Below are 13,617 nucleotides of genomic sequence, written 5' to 3'. Positions count from 1 at the left end.
GCTCTAGCTGACCCTGACCTCTGACCTCCTTGTAGAAGGGACTAAGCTAACAGTAAGGAATGATTACAGAGTCAAAAAGAAAAGCACAATAGTAATAGGAATTGGGTTTTTATGCACACAGCATCTTCAACCTTGCTTGGATAAAAACCATATCCATTATCCAGTGTTTCACTAAACAATTTTTAGACAATTTTTACCACGTTAACTAAATACAGCTATTGCAACCATCTTCATATTAACAATGTGACTACACATGCTCCTGAAGTTAGGGATGGAACACATACCTTCCACCTTTAGAGAGCTATATAGGGAGTTAATGGTAATCTGAGGAGTTACTGACATCTGATAACACTCTGGAGGACTATTGTTAGGAGCTGTTCTCACTTTCATCTCATCAAAAATGGCAGCTTGGTCAGTGGCTCCAAGCTTCAAACTATGATGCTCTAGATACCCCTCTAGCATCAGTTTTGGATGCGCAGAGATGGAGTGGCAATTTCTGCACATTGCATGTGTGGTGTCTCTTTAAAATAAACTTCTATATTCATGGGAAACATGGGTTTCATCACGAAACCTACTCTAGGTTTGTGTAACAAGAGAACTGGGCAAGATTTGGAGAAAAGACTGCGGTTTGAGTTACGTTTTTTTATGTTATGTTATGACGTGACGTATGTGACATTTCACAGGACTGTAACTAAGGGTGCTTTCACACCTGTCCTGTTTGGTTCGGTTCAATCAAACTCAACTTTGTTTGCCCCCTAAGTGCGGTTCGTTTGGGCAGGTGTGAAGACAGCAATCACACTGAGGTGCGCACCACAACAGCCGGAACGAGACCTCCTTGAAGAGGTGGTCTCGGTCTGGTCACAAACAAACTCTGGTGCAGTTCATTTGTGGTGAGAACGTGATCCGAACCAACTACAGTCGCATTACGCATTGTTTGGGTTAAACAGTCAAAACATTGTTTCTAGTTGGATTTGGGTTAAACAGTCAAAACATTGTTTCTAGTTGGAGTCGCGCCTCGTTTTCAAACTGTATGGTTGAATGAACAATGACAGCAATATAGTCCACGATGAGCAGCGCTAAAATCAACCTGCGTAGTTGTCCCTCCATTGTGACATTAGAAAGTGTCGCATTTATCTTACAAGTGTACTCTTCTTCAACGCTTTGTTTACTTCCTGGATTTTTCCCACATGGAAATTCTGACCAATCAAGAGCAGCTTTCTTGTGCAAGGCATTTGATCTGGTCCGCTTGTAAATGCTGCCGTGAGAACACGAACCAAATCCAGGCAATAATGAAACTTTGTAAGAAAATCAGTCCCTGATTTGGACCAAAGCAAGACAACTCTAGGTCTGACAGCACCCTAAACAACATTGTTAAAAACATACTTAGCGTTTCACGCGGGGCCCTGTCATGTGTTGGACCTATCTGGCACCCCTCCTTCCTGCCTTACTCACACTTTCTCACTCTTTATACTACATCACTGCAGCACATTGCGAGTTATTTAAAAGCCTGGTATGTATAAGGTAACAGCATGCTTTGTGTGTCGCTATCAGATACTGACAGTCACTGACCCAGCTGAGAATGGGCTGTATGACAGCATTTGTTCTCATGAATACGGGTGAGTGCGCAGACGCATGCACAAAAGCATGAATATTAGGTTATATATTCCTGCCAATAGCTCTGCAATATTCCACTGTTCTACACATCAATGTAAAGTCCGGAAAGAAGAAAACCGTTGACTAATAAATATGGATGTAAACTGTGCAGGTTTAAATAAATAAATAAATCGAAGGAAACATATTCAATGTATTTGTTAGGCCTCGGGGGTATACAGAATGTGTTTGGGTGAATAACACTGAATGTAAACAGAAACTTTGTTTACAAGAAAACTCCACAGGGCAATTTTAATCAGCTGAACAAGAAGGCCTTCATAAATATTTTTGTATACAACCTGCTACCAGACCATTTTTCATAATGTCTGGAAGATGCAAAGACAGTTTCTACCAAACTCTGGTGTAGTTCACTTATCACACAGTAAACTATGGTATTTCTCTGTCGGCCCCATCTGTTTGACATTTTTGCACGTTTTCATGGCATTTGCATCTGCTTTAATTTAGGAAAAAAAACTGAACCAAATGTAAATAACCTCCATAAAACAAACAAATGTGTTGTTTTTATGGCAAATAAATGCAGAGTTCTCCACATACTGTAGGAGACTTTCATGTGACATTCAGTAAACAGAAAGTGAGATTAAAAAATGCCTGCACACTGTGATAAGTGTCTCATTATGCTCTGTTGCACAAAGTGAATTAGAGAACAACGCAAATCCTCCAAGATTTTAGATTACTGTGATGATCCAAGATGGGTCCCTTGCTGTGTAAAATACCCCCAAGTTTACCTCTTCACATTATTGTGATTTCCTGCCTGTTCTTTAAACGGTATTTGTATTTTTCAAACTCTTGAGAAAATGATTTCTTAATCCATATTTCACTTACCTGGCAGACCATGACTTAAGACATTTTGTGGATTGCCTGAGCCCATTTTTCACTTTGGCACATGTTCAAAGCAAAATATCAACTGGTTTACTTTACTGACTTCCCCCAGAATGCACTGCAGGCAGCAACGCAGACCAACAGAAATCATTTCAGATTGAAGTACATCATTTATCAAGTTAAAAAACACCTGTGAAGTTATTAATAGTGGGCATCAGATGTTGGATCATCTTACATTGTGCATGTGTGGTCCAGTTTTATATCATACAAGTTAGTCGTGTGACATCATTAACAGCAGCTGTGTGTGTGTGTGTGTGTGTGTGTGTGTGTGTGTATTGGTAAGAATATGAGCCAAATTTATTCATAATCCAAACATACATATCTCTCTGTATGCGTTTTGGACACCTACCTTGACCACGTCCACGTCCGTCGAGCTGCAGGTGACCGAGTCGTCCACCTCCCTCACCTGCCCGTCTGTTTCCACGGTGACCAGCTTGATGGGCACTGCGACACGCCGCCCTGTGAGGATGGCTGTGTTCACAACCTCTGTGTCCTACAGAGAGAAGGAAAGAGAAAGAAAGAGTTAAAAGACAAAGACATTATTGGGGCGTCGGTAGCGTAGTGGATAGTGCCGGAGCCCCATGTACAGAGGCGATGCCTCGCTGCAGCGGTCGCAGGTTCGACTCCGGCTTGTAACCATTTGCTGGATGTCACCCCCGCTCTCTCTCTCACCCCATTTCACTCTGTCCTGTACATTAAAGGCAAAAAGCCCCCAAAAAAATCTTTAAACCTGAGTTTCTTCCTGGTGGCACTATATTACATAGAATGCAGTTATTACACTACACTGTGCTATTACCATAAAACTTCAATTAAATGCCTCGTCCCAGTTAATCGCCCAGTCCCTTTTACAAGCCTTGTGTAGCCACACATTGACAAATAAATGCCAGTCTCAATTAGACGCCTGGTCTAATAGCCAGGCAGTTCATTTTTTCTTTTTAATAGAAGTTCTGATGTATAAAACTGCGTCGCTGGCTACCTCAGTTACTCATATCCCTTTAGTCTGTAAGGGTCCACAGACTTAAAGAATCAAAAGGGTTTTTCATAAAGAATGAATCCAAGTTGTGAGTATTATTTTAACAGGATAAAGTGGTGTTGTGTCGGTATGCTGGGTAACTCTCTCTTTCTCTGTCTGTTCGAGCTAGATCAAATAAATGATTCATAATTAATATGTTATCTGAAGCCTATTTTTTTACACATGTAATATCCATACTGGTTGAAATAAAAAAATTTGATTGTAACTCCCATCTTTGCTGAGCAACAGATTTATGTGAAATGAATGGCCTGTCCCAAATGTAGGCCTGTTGATTTAAGTGATTTAAGCAAATAATAGCCTGGGCTACTAATTGAGGTTTTATGGTATACTACAGCCAGAAATGGAAAGTAACTATTAACACTTTTAAACCACCAGGTAGTGGTTGCTGTATACAGGGATAAAAGAAGCAAAGGGAATTGAGATACACCATTTCCATTATTTTAGTTTTAACAATTTAATTTCAAAAATGTCCAGAATTATTTCAAGTCCAGATGAAACAGCATTTCAAGAGTATCTAGCGTCAGTATCTTGAGGTATTTCTGAGTGAAACAAGATAGGCAGGTGAGACATAACCTTGGCAGGAATTTGATTTTGTCATTGAAAAGTGGGCGTGTCGTAACAGTGAGGTCAAGATGGGATAGTAGCAGCCGTCAGAGAAAGACAAATGAAGCCCATTGTTATTTGCTGAAGCAGTCTACTGGAATGTGCCTTGAATGGATGACTTTATTCCGAACCAAAATAAGAATATAAAAAAAAAAACATAATGAAAAATAAACAAGACAAAGATAACAGGAGTAGGTAAAAGTAAAACTTATTTGTCCCTACCCCCTTCTTACATTTCTTCTTTTATGCATATATTATTTAAAATTATTTTAAATTTATTTACGACTATACAGCTATCTGCAGTCTATTTACCACGCTATTAAATAAATAAGGAATAAACCCAGTTTATTTACAGTCCGAGTACCACCCAGTGTTACAAAATAAACATGCACTCCCCTAACACAACCTTTCCTCATCTATATATCTCCCAAAAATACCTTAAGATGCGCATAATGCACATACTCTGGAGCTGTCACAGATACCACTTTCCTGAAAGTGAATGCATCCTAGCCAGCAGGCCGTAACCACAGTATTTAAGGGAAAAGAAGACACCCTGAAGAAGCACGCTGTTGCCAGCTAGTTAAATTAAACTGAGCTCTGGATGGCTAAAAGTTGCAGATTGATTGATGGATGGATTTTGATATATGGGTACGAAGAAATGTACTTTTTTATTTTTTGGCATATGTTGTTAGATAGGTGAACAATATGACCAAATATGTGATGTAAAAGGGTTAAAAAGGCATTTTTCATTTAATCTCTTATATTCTGGTGAAATTATTTTGTGTTTCCTAACTCTGTTTCTAACTCTTTTTGCCTATTCCCACTTTATGTTCGAGACAAAGTTCACTTTTTGTTGTTCCTTTTTAGACAACATGCAGTTAACATGTCATAAACATAAAATTTAGCCCTCGTGCTGGTTTGTGAGCTCCAGCATATCTCCACCTGATGTGCATGAGAGGGAAGACGTGACTGAAGACGGTGAAAGACGCAGGAGGAGAGACAGGAATAAACAAGTAACAGAGACCAGGGGAGAGTTTTAAAGGAAGGAGAGTGGGGGGGGGGGGTGTGTGATTATAAACCTCACGATTAATGTAATCAGCATGATTACATTTGATTAGATCCTTCGAACAAAAATAGCACAAACAAACCGGCACATACACACACTCACACACCTCAGAGCGCAGTGTGCCAGCGTCAATCTTGATTATTTGGCATTGAGTTTCCAAGGGGGCATTTATCACCACCAACACACACACAAGCCTGATTACGGGGTGTTTCGCTGGGCCCACTGTTTCTGGATGGGAAGTGTGTTTGCGTGTCTCTGCTTTTTGACTCTAGTGGGATTCAGCTGAGCATACAGGATGCCAGCAGAGAAGATGAAGAAGAAATGCAAAATAAATGCACTGCATTGTCCATCGTTCACTGTGTGTCTCCAGACACAGTTTGCATTGAAATGGTTTCAATCCAAAATGTTCTGCACCTTGGGTGTACGGGAATGTGTGTGTTCCTGTATGTCTGTCTTTGTGGGGAAAATTTGTAGATCTTGCGAATAGGCTGCACTTTTTAACCGGCAGTATTTGGATCCTTTACTTAAGCAAAAGTCCAAAATACTTAATTACAAGTAAAAGTTGTGCATTCCCAATCCTTTCCTTTTCAGCTGTCAACTTCAGTCTTCTTCAGAAGCGTCATCTGACATGCGTCGTGATGTGTCTTTATCAGCTGGTGTTTCCTTGAAGGCCTGACCGGCCTTTCAGATCTGTCAGATTGCCAGGGCCCCCGCTGCCTGATGGTCGCTGGAGGAGAGAGTCCCAGGTGTGAGACAGCATGAAAGCCCCCTCATCCCGGTTGATGGTGTCCCTGGCCTGCTTCCTGATCTCTATGGCCTTCTTGATCCAACGTTTAAATTTGTTGCTTTCTGATCAGCTGATAAAGACACGCACGTCAGATGGCGCTTTTGAAGAAGACTGACGTTGACAGTTGAAACATGTCAAGGTAAAGCAACATCACCTAATCTTGTTGTCTGAAAAAAGAAAAAACCTCTACACTATTTAACTGAGTAGACAAAATGAACCTAATCAAGTTATTTTTACTTTTCCTGCAAAGTTCAACCCTGAAAGCCTCATCTGGAGAAATTTAGGGGAAGCTAGAAAACATAATGATTTCAATGCTGCAATGTTTCAGTGACTAGACTTTCATCAGGTACGGCTAGTCACCGAAATTTGCAGCATTAAAATCATTATTTTTGCAAATTAGGCAGTGTGTGGGAGTTTTTTCTACAAGTTTTCCTCTCCTACGCACCTGTTTAGAAATAGATGTGTGAAATATAGCTTATGTCTAAGCTCTAAAACATCCCAACCTTTGGTGCCACAGTATTTTCTGTATAAATGTGTTCCTGTGTTTCAGACATGCAGCATTCCAGTGCTTTATTTGGAGGGTGTCAATACAGTTTGATGCATATCTTACTATATAATGACGAAAACTGTCTGTGTGTGTGTCTGTTCCACGTTTTTCTCCTCACTGACTTGGTCAATCCATGTGAAATTTGGCACAGTGGTAGAGGGTCATGGGAGGATGTGAATGAAGCAATATTACATCAATTGGCCAAAGGGGGGCGCTATAGCAACCGATTGAAATTGCAAACTTTGAATGGGCATATCTCATGCCCCGTATGTCGTAGAGACATGAAACTTTGCACAGAGATGCCTCTCCTCATGAGGAACAAATTTGCCTCAAGAACCCATAACTTCCGGTTATATAGATTTTCCGCCATTTTGAATTTTTTGAAAAACACTTCAAATCGATCTCTTCCTAGGAAGTTTGACCGATCTGCATGAAACTGGGTGAACATAATCTAGGGACCAATATCTAAAGTTCCCTCTTGGCAAAAGTTGGAAAACTTACTAAAACTGAGCTTCTATAAGGCAATGAATATTGCGGAGGGCGTGGCTCATCACATAAAGGTGTATAACATCTCAAGGGTTTCACCGATCACCACGCAACTTTGTAGGCATATGACCACACATAATCTGAGGGGACCCCTCCATTATTGACCCCATCAAACAAAATGGGAGCGCTAGAGAGCTAATTTCTTATCTAGGCCTAACCGCTATATCGATTTCTACTAAACTTGGTAGATATGTAGAACAGGACGCCTCAAGGTGACTGGAGAAATTTAACTCTAATTGGCAACTGGGTGGCGCTATAACAACAGAAAAATGCTTTAAAATGGCTGAAATGCGACCAATCGCTGTGGCTCCCCCTGTGGCCCAATGTTGTTATTTTTTTTCAAATTTTTGGTATGACTAAGTCATGGTATGGTATGCTGTACATAATCACGGAAACTGTCAGTGTGTCATTCTGTCAGTCAGTCATTCTGTCTGTTCCACGTTTTTCTACTCACTGACGTGGTCAATCTATGTGAAACTGCACATAGGCATTGAGGATTGGCATAGGTAGAAGGTGACAAAGCTACCAATGGGTATGGACTAGTGTTATAAGAGCAGCAAAATGTGTGCACAGTGAGCACGTGGTCAAGCAAGACAGTGAGACTGCAGATGTGCTCAGTGCAGACAGCTGTTGATGATCTGAAATCAGAGAATACTGTCGTTTTTTTAAAAGCTTCTTCTTTCATAAACCTACTTCAGTTAATAAACATGTGGAACCAGGCAAGATGCCCCGAGAAAACACTCTTTCTATTAGCCAAAAAAGACTTGAAGCCACTGGGTTCATCTTTAACAGTGCTTTGTAGTTTACAAGTTTCCCTTACGTTCTTTTTTAAATATAATATCTTAATCTAAAAAAACAACTACTAAGTTTATCTGTCAAATAAATGCAGTGTGTATCTGTGATGTGAAATTACATTTTCACGTTGCTACAGTAACGGGGAGGACACAGGATGATGCAGGATGTCAGCAAGGATCCTCACAAGAAAATGTGGGGCAGACGTGAAAACTCAAAACCATGATATGACATAATGTCATGTCACAGACACAGTTACACATGCTGTATGTAAAAGTCTACACAAAGATGCATATGAACACAAATAACACAAATTAACCTAAAAGGATAGGACCTCACACACACACTCAAAGGTTTAAGCGCATGTGATCAGTGCCGAATGCCCTATCCCTCTCTGCCACACACCACTCACTGACCTTTACTTAATGAGAGCTCTCTCTCTCTCTCTCACACACACACACACACACACACACACACACACACACACACAAAGACACTTTCTTAATCTGTAATTGTCTTATTTTTCCTTTCTCCTTCTTACACTCTGCTCAGCCTTGCCTGAAATCAGAAATAGATACTGTAGATATATACCATGGCAGGACAGAGTTCTGCAGGTTGAAGGTGAGAAACAGGTGAGGGGAAGGAGGAAGAGGAGGAGGAGGAGAAGTGGGGACAAACAGGATTAAAAGCATGGAAAAGATGAAAGAGGGAGCGCAGGAGAGGAAGATGAAGGGCACAAAGAAAGTAGACGTGCAGAGAAAACAAAATGACGAATTAACGGGAAGATTCTTCTTCTTGTGCCTCGAGGAGAGGAGAGCAGATGGAGGGATAAAAATCAAAGAGGAAGAGTGGATGTGTTTGTGTTAGTATGTAGCCTATACGTGCATGTTAAAGTGTATGTTTATGTGTGTGTGTGTATCCCCAGGGCAGCAGCCTATAGTAGTGCCACAGATAACATCATCTTTAGATCTGTGTTATCTACACCGTAGGTCAATGACAACAAGAAAACATATATATTTGAAGAAATAAATAAAGAGAGTTATTGGATATTCTTATATTTAATAGCGGTCTCCTGTAAAAACCCTTAAGGTTTAAGTGAATTTAAATTTGCAGGGAAGTGGCCATTAGATTTTTTATGTTGTGTGTTGTTGTGTGGAGCTTTTCTTTATCTGATTCGAGGGTCTAAAGGCAGAGGTGGTGTGTGTTGTAAGGTATCTGTTACTGCGGCTGAAACACAAAAGCACAGAATATAATAAAAGTAAGAACCACCTTGTTTGTGTTGGAGTTTAAAGGAGACAACTGGTGAGCATGCAGGTAATTCATAACACTAGCAAACACGAACAAAGAGTAAGAAGCTCAGAGATATATTGTGAGTGACTAGTGCTAGCCAAGCCCCCAGGAACAGCACCGGGCTTTGAAGCCAGTTGTCGTAGTGGCCAAACTCTGGGATGACATCTACCTAGTCCATCAAATGATGCTATGGGCCCAAGAACGCTCTTCCCATAAACTTCAACTGTGGAAAAAGACATATTCAAACCCTAGATTTCTTCTGATTGTAATGTCCCCTGAAAAATGACTCCTCTCACTATGGAGGTATGATCCATTCACTCCGATAAAAAGTCTAGAAGAGCTGCACCTTCAGTTCATCTTGTCCCTATTTAAGTTAGCAGAAGGCTATACAAAGAGTTAGCCACTTGGTGGGTGAAACTGAAAAGGTTGATTGCTCTACAGGCCCCACCATGCAGAAGATTCAGGTAATTTATACTCAGGAAGTCAAAGTTTTTTGGCTTCATGCACCACTGAGCATCTTTTTTCGGGGCTCCGCCGAAGGGATTCAGGTGAGTCCTCGGATGAAACAAGTTTTCGGCACAGATAGTGTCCTTTGTATGAATACGAGTATCACCTGAGTAGAATGTGTCAATATTCTTACTCATGGTAGGACAAAATATTAATTGCTGTGATCAAAAATCTGAAGCTCAATCCTGAGATTGTTCATAATGAATATAGCTACTTCTGATCAAGCCACATCAATATTAATTCATTAATTTTCCATAATCGCTTATCCTGTTGGGGGTCATGTGGGGGCTGAAGCCTATCCCAGTGGACTGTGGCCAATAGGCGGGGTACACCCTGGACAGGTCACTATCACAGGGCTGACACATAGAGACAGACAACCATTTATGCTCACATTCACACCTACGGGCAATTTAGAGTCACCAATTAACCTGCATGTCTTTGGACTGTGGGAGGAAGCTGGAGTACCCTGAGAACACCCATGCTGACACAGGGAGAACATGGAGTACCCTGAGAACACCCATGCTGACACAGGGAGAACATGCAAACTCCGCATGGAAACCAATTGCAACAGTGCTAACCACTGCAACACTGTGTCACCCAATATCAATATCTGGTTTCTGAATTCAGATACGGATACATAATTTTGATGGTTAAACAGATATGGACCCAGCAAATGGTGTACTCGCTCATCCCCAGCTCCGCCACAATGCTATATCCTGTTCTCTTTACACATCCATGGTGCTAGCATGTTCCCTTATGGCTAGCATGTTAGCAGTTAGCTCATGAGCTATGGTAGTTTACCAACCAGCCCTGCGAGTATAGTCCCTACATCATGGATGTATTTTGCTGTGTAACTTTGGTGTGACTGGGCTTTACCACCCCGTCCAGAGGGATACAGGTTAAAAAGACATTGGTAGTGTATTTGCATGGGTCAGCAGGCGTCAGCTAATCTGAGTTGAACACTAGCTGGTTTTGCATCTCGTGGCATCTCTAATAGGGGTGGAAATGTAATTGAATTATATTCATGTTTAACCATAATTGAAGTGACTCCCTGAGGAGAGAGAAGGTAGGTGATGCAGAGGGCGTCACAGTGTCAGTGTGAGCACACAGAGAGGAGAGGACTTAAACCAAATCATGGAACTATGTTCGACTGAATTCTCTCCTAACTGTAACCTGTCACGATCATCTAATACGAACAGGTTCTAAACACAAGTTCAGAAGTTCTGCCTGGGTCCTACTGAGCTTGTACTCAACAAGCAGACTGTCACTGCAAGTCCCTTATTAACCTTAATGTTAATAACAATTTGAGTTTACTAGCACATGCAAAGATGAATCACATAGAGCAGGAGACAAAAAGAGAGGAACAGAGATGAGACAGAGAGAGGAGTGGAGTGAAAAAAGCAGAAAATTAGAAAAATAGAAAAAGTGGGGAAAAAAACAGATAAAAACACAGCGGGAGGAAGAATATTAGAGCGAGAGCAAAGGAGACAGAAAGAGAGACAGAGAGAGAAAAGGAAAGAATTTCATGCCTGTCCAAGGGAATTATTAAGTGGCTCGTCAACAACTGGCTCCCTACTGCCTTCAAAAGCTGCTCCACACTGCACTGAGATAAGCTCAGAGGAGGTGTGTGTGTGTGTGTGTGTGTGTGTAGGGGCGGTGAGGTCTTGTGTGTTAAGTATTTCTATGTATGAATGAATCTGAGTTCATGTAGGTTCCTGCACCTGTGCATTTGTGTACGTGTGTGCATGTGTGCCAGCATGTGCACGAGTGAGTCAGAGACGTGGGATGAAAGAAGGAGAAATAAAGAGAATAGATGTGTGTGTGCGTGCACATATGCATCCGGTATGCACCGACAAATACGTTTGTGTGTGCATGCTGCAGAGAGAAGTGAAGTCTAGGAAACAGCCTCTGTCCTCAGTGAAGCTTATCCATGCATGTATGCACGTGTGTGTCTGTGTGCACGCCGTAAAGTGTGCGCGATTTAAAGTGAAGCAACTAGAGCAAGACCACCCATCACAGGCGCACACACACACACACACACACACACACAGACACACAATGTCACGCACACGTGCACACACAATGTTGTAAAACAGTTGACACAGTGAAAAAACTGGAGCTTTTTGCTCTTCTGTACAAATTCAATTCCAACTGTGACTTACAATAAGAGTATGTAAGCAGTTCTCTTTCTGTCTCTCCCTCCTTCTCTGTCAGTCTATCACTCTCTTTTTCTCTCTTCCTCTGTCTGTCTCTCCCTCTCTCTTTCTTGTGCTCTCACACACACCTACACACACAGAGGAATCAAAGTGCCATCGAATCTATGACTGTGTTTCCGGTAAATGCACACAGACATACACACAGAAAAACATATCTGCCCAATCTGCTTTCCTGTTCATTCCTTAAATTGTCAAGTTTCTCATTTGGGGGAAATTGCTCGGAACATATACGACGCTCAGTCTCCCTTTGCTCTCATTGTGACCTTTTCACCACAGTCTGATGACACAAACACTGTGGCCGTGGGCGGCGTCTTCTGCTGCTCTTATGAAGTAAAATCTCTAAATTGTGTGATTTGAGAGGAATAGACAACAGAGACAATCATGCCCTATAGCCCTTCTTACAAAGAGGTAAATGCACTGTACACCCGAATGATTTCTATTTATATTTAGTTATTATAAATTATATTATAAGGTACATTATAAAGTTATTAAATAGTTTAAATTAAAGGGAGTCAAAGGGCAGCTGGTTTGACTGTCATAAGGTCATTAAACACTTTACCCGCCAGAGTATTATTATTATTATTGTTGCCAGCCACCGCCTGCTCATATTTAATAATCTTTCAAGACCCACAGAATCATTTGTTCTATGAATATGTAAACAGTATATAATGAAACTAAAGAACAGACCCTCTGTTTTAAAACACACACAAAAAACCATTTTATTCTATCTTATTCCATCCCTTTTTATCAACATTTGAATTTGTGCTTTTCATTAAAATTATTATTAATTTTGTTGAAAATTATTTTTAGTATGTTATTTTATTATTTATTTATTTTTTATTATCATTTAAAAAAACAATATTTTGGACAAAAAGCTGAGAAATTGCAGTAATTTTTAAGTATAAAATCAATTCAACATTTTCATTTTTTTCTCATTTCCTTATGTCAATTTGAATTGTATAAATAAAAATACATACATTTAAAAAAAAAAAAAAAAGTCTGAGGTTTGGCAGAAGACGCTGTCACATTCAGTGTCAGTACTGTTGATCACGTTTCGTCCCATCAAACTTGTTTGCTTCTTCATCCAAATCAGATTCAGAATGTTGATCAAAACAAGAACTGTCAGAGGCTGAGTTCGTCAACATGGCTTGTGCGACCTTAAACTCTTCCATCGGTGCTGGCATTTTCGTGCAGTTACCAAACTGCTACATTTCTGTAAACAGCATCTTCTTCCAGTTTCTTCAGATCTTCTTTATTTGTTTTTGAACATGGCAGTGCTGTTCTATTTCACAAGATGTCTAACAGCGCCCCCAATCTTATAACTGTGAAAACAGGGATTGTCGGAATATCTCGTCAATGGCGAGGAAGCGTTATAAATGACGGAAAATTCTGACAATGATGGGGATAGTGTAAATGGCTGTTATCAGTGATTATAAGCGTCATAGATATGGGTTTGAAGGCACATAATAAGCCACACCCACGTTTTTGGTTCAGAAGGCCATTATCAGGCCACTAAATGGTTGTTTAGCCTACATGTATTGTAAGGAGGTGATCTCTTATGACCATAATAATTATGACAGAAACAAAGGAAGTTGGATAAGAAGTTGTATAAAGAGCAGTAAAGTCCACATTGGGAGGGAGGGCTGTGTGATAGATGGGTCAAACAAACACAGGGTTTTC

General features: G+C 40.6%; 1 protein-coding gene across 1 annotated transcript in view; it reads right to left on the bottom strand.

Annotated features, from left to right (window-relative positions):
• Positions 1-13,617, bottom strand: part of si:dkey-215k6.1 (transmembrane protein 132D) — a 406,733-nt gene that overhangs the window by 78,190 nt on the left and 314,926 nt on the right. Inside the window, exon 6 of the mRNA XM_050051540.1 lies at positions 2,900-3,043. Within this exon, the coding sequence (XP_049907497.1) occupies positions 2,900-3,043 (144 nt within the window). The remainder of the gene's footprint in view (positions 1-2,899; positions 3,044-13,617) is intronic.

Source organism: Epinephelus moara, chromosome 8 (assembly GCF_006386435.1).
Source record: "Epinephelus moara isolate mb chromosome 8, YSFRI_EMoa_1.0, whole genome shotgun sequence".
NCBI lineage: Eukaryota > Metazoa > Chordata > Actinopteri > Perciformes > Serranidae > Epinephelus > Epinephelus moara.
This window is presented reverse-complemented; position numbering and strand designations above follow the sequence as displayed.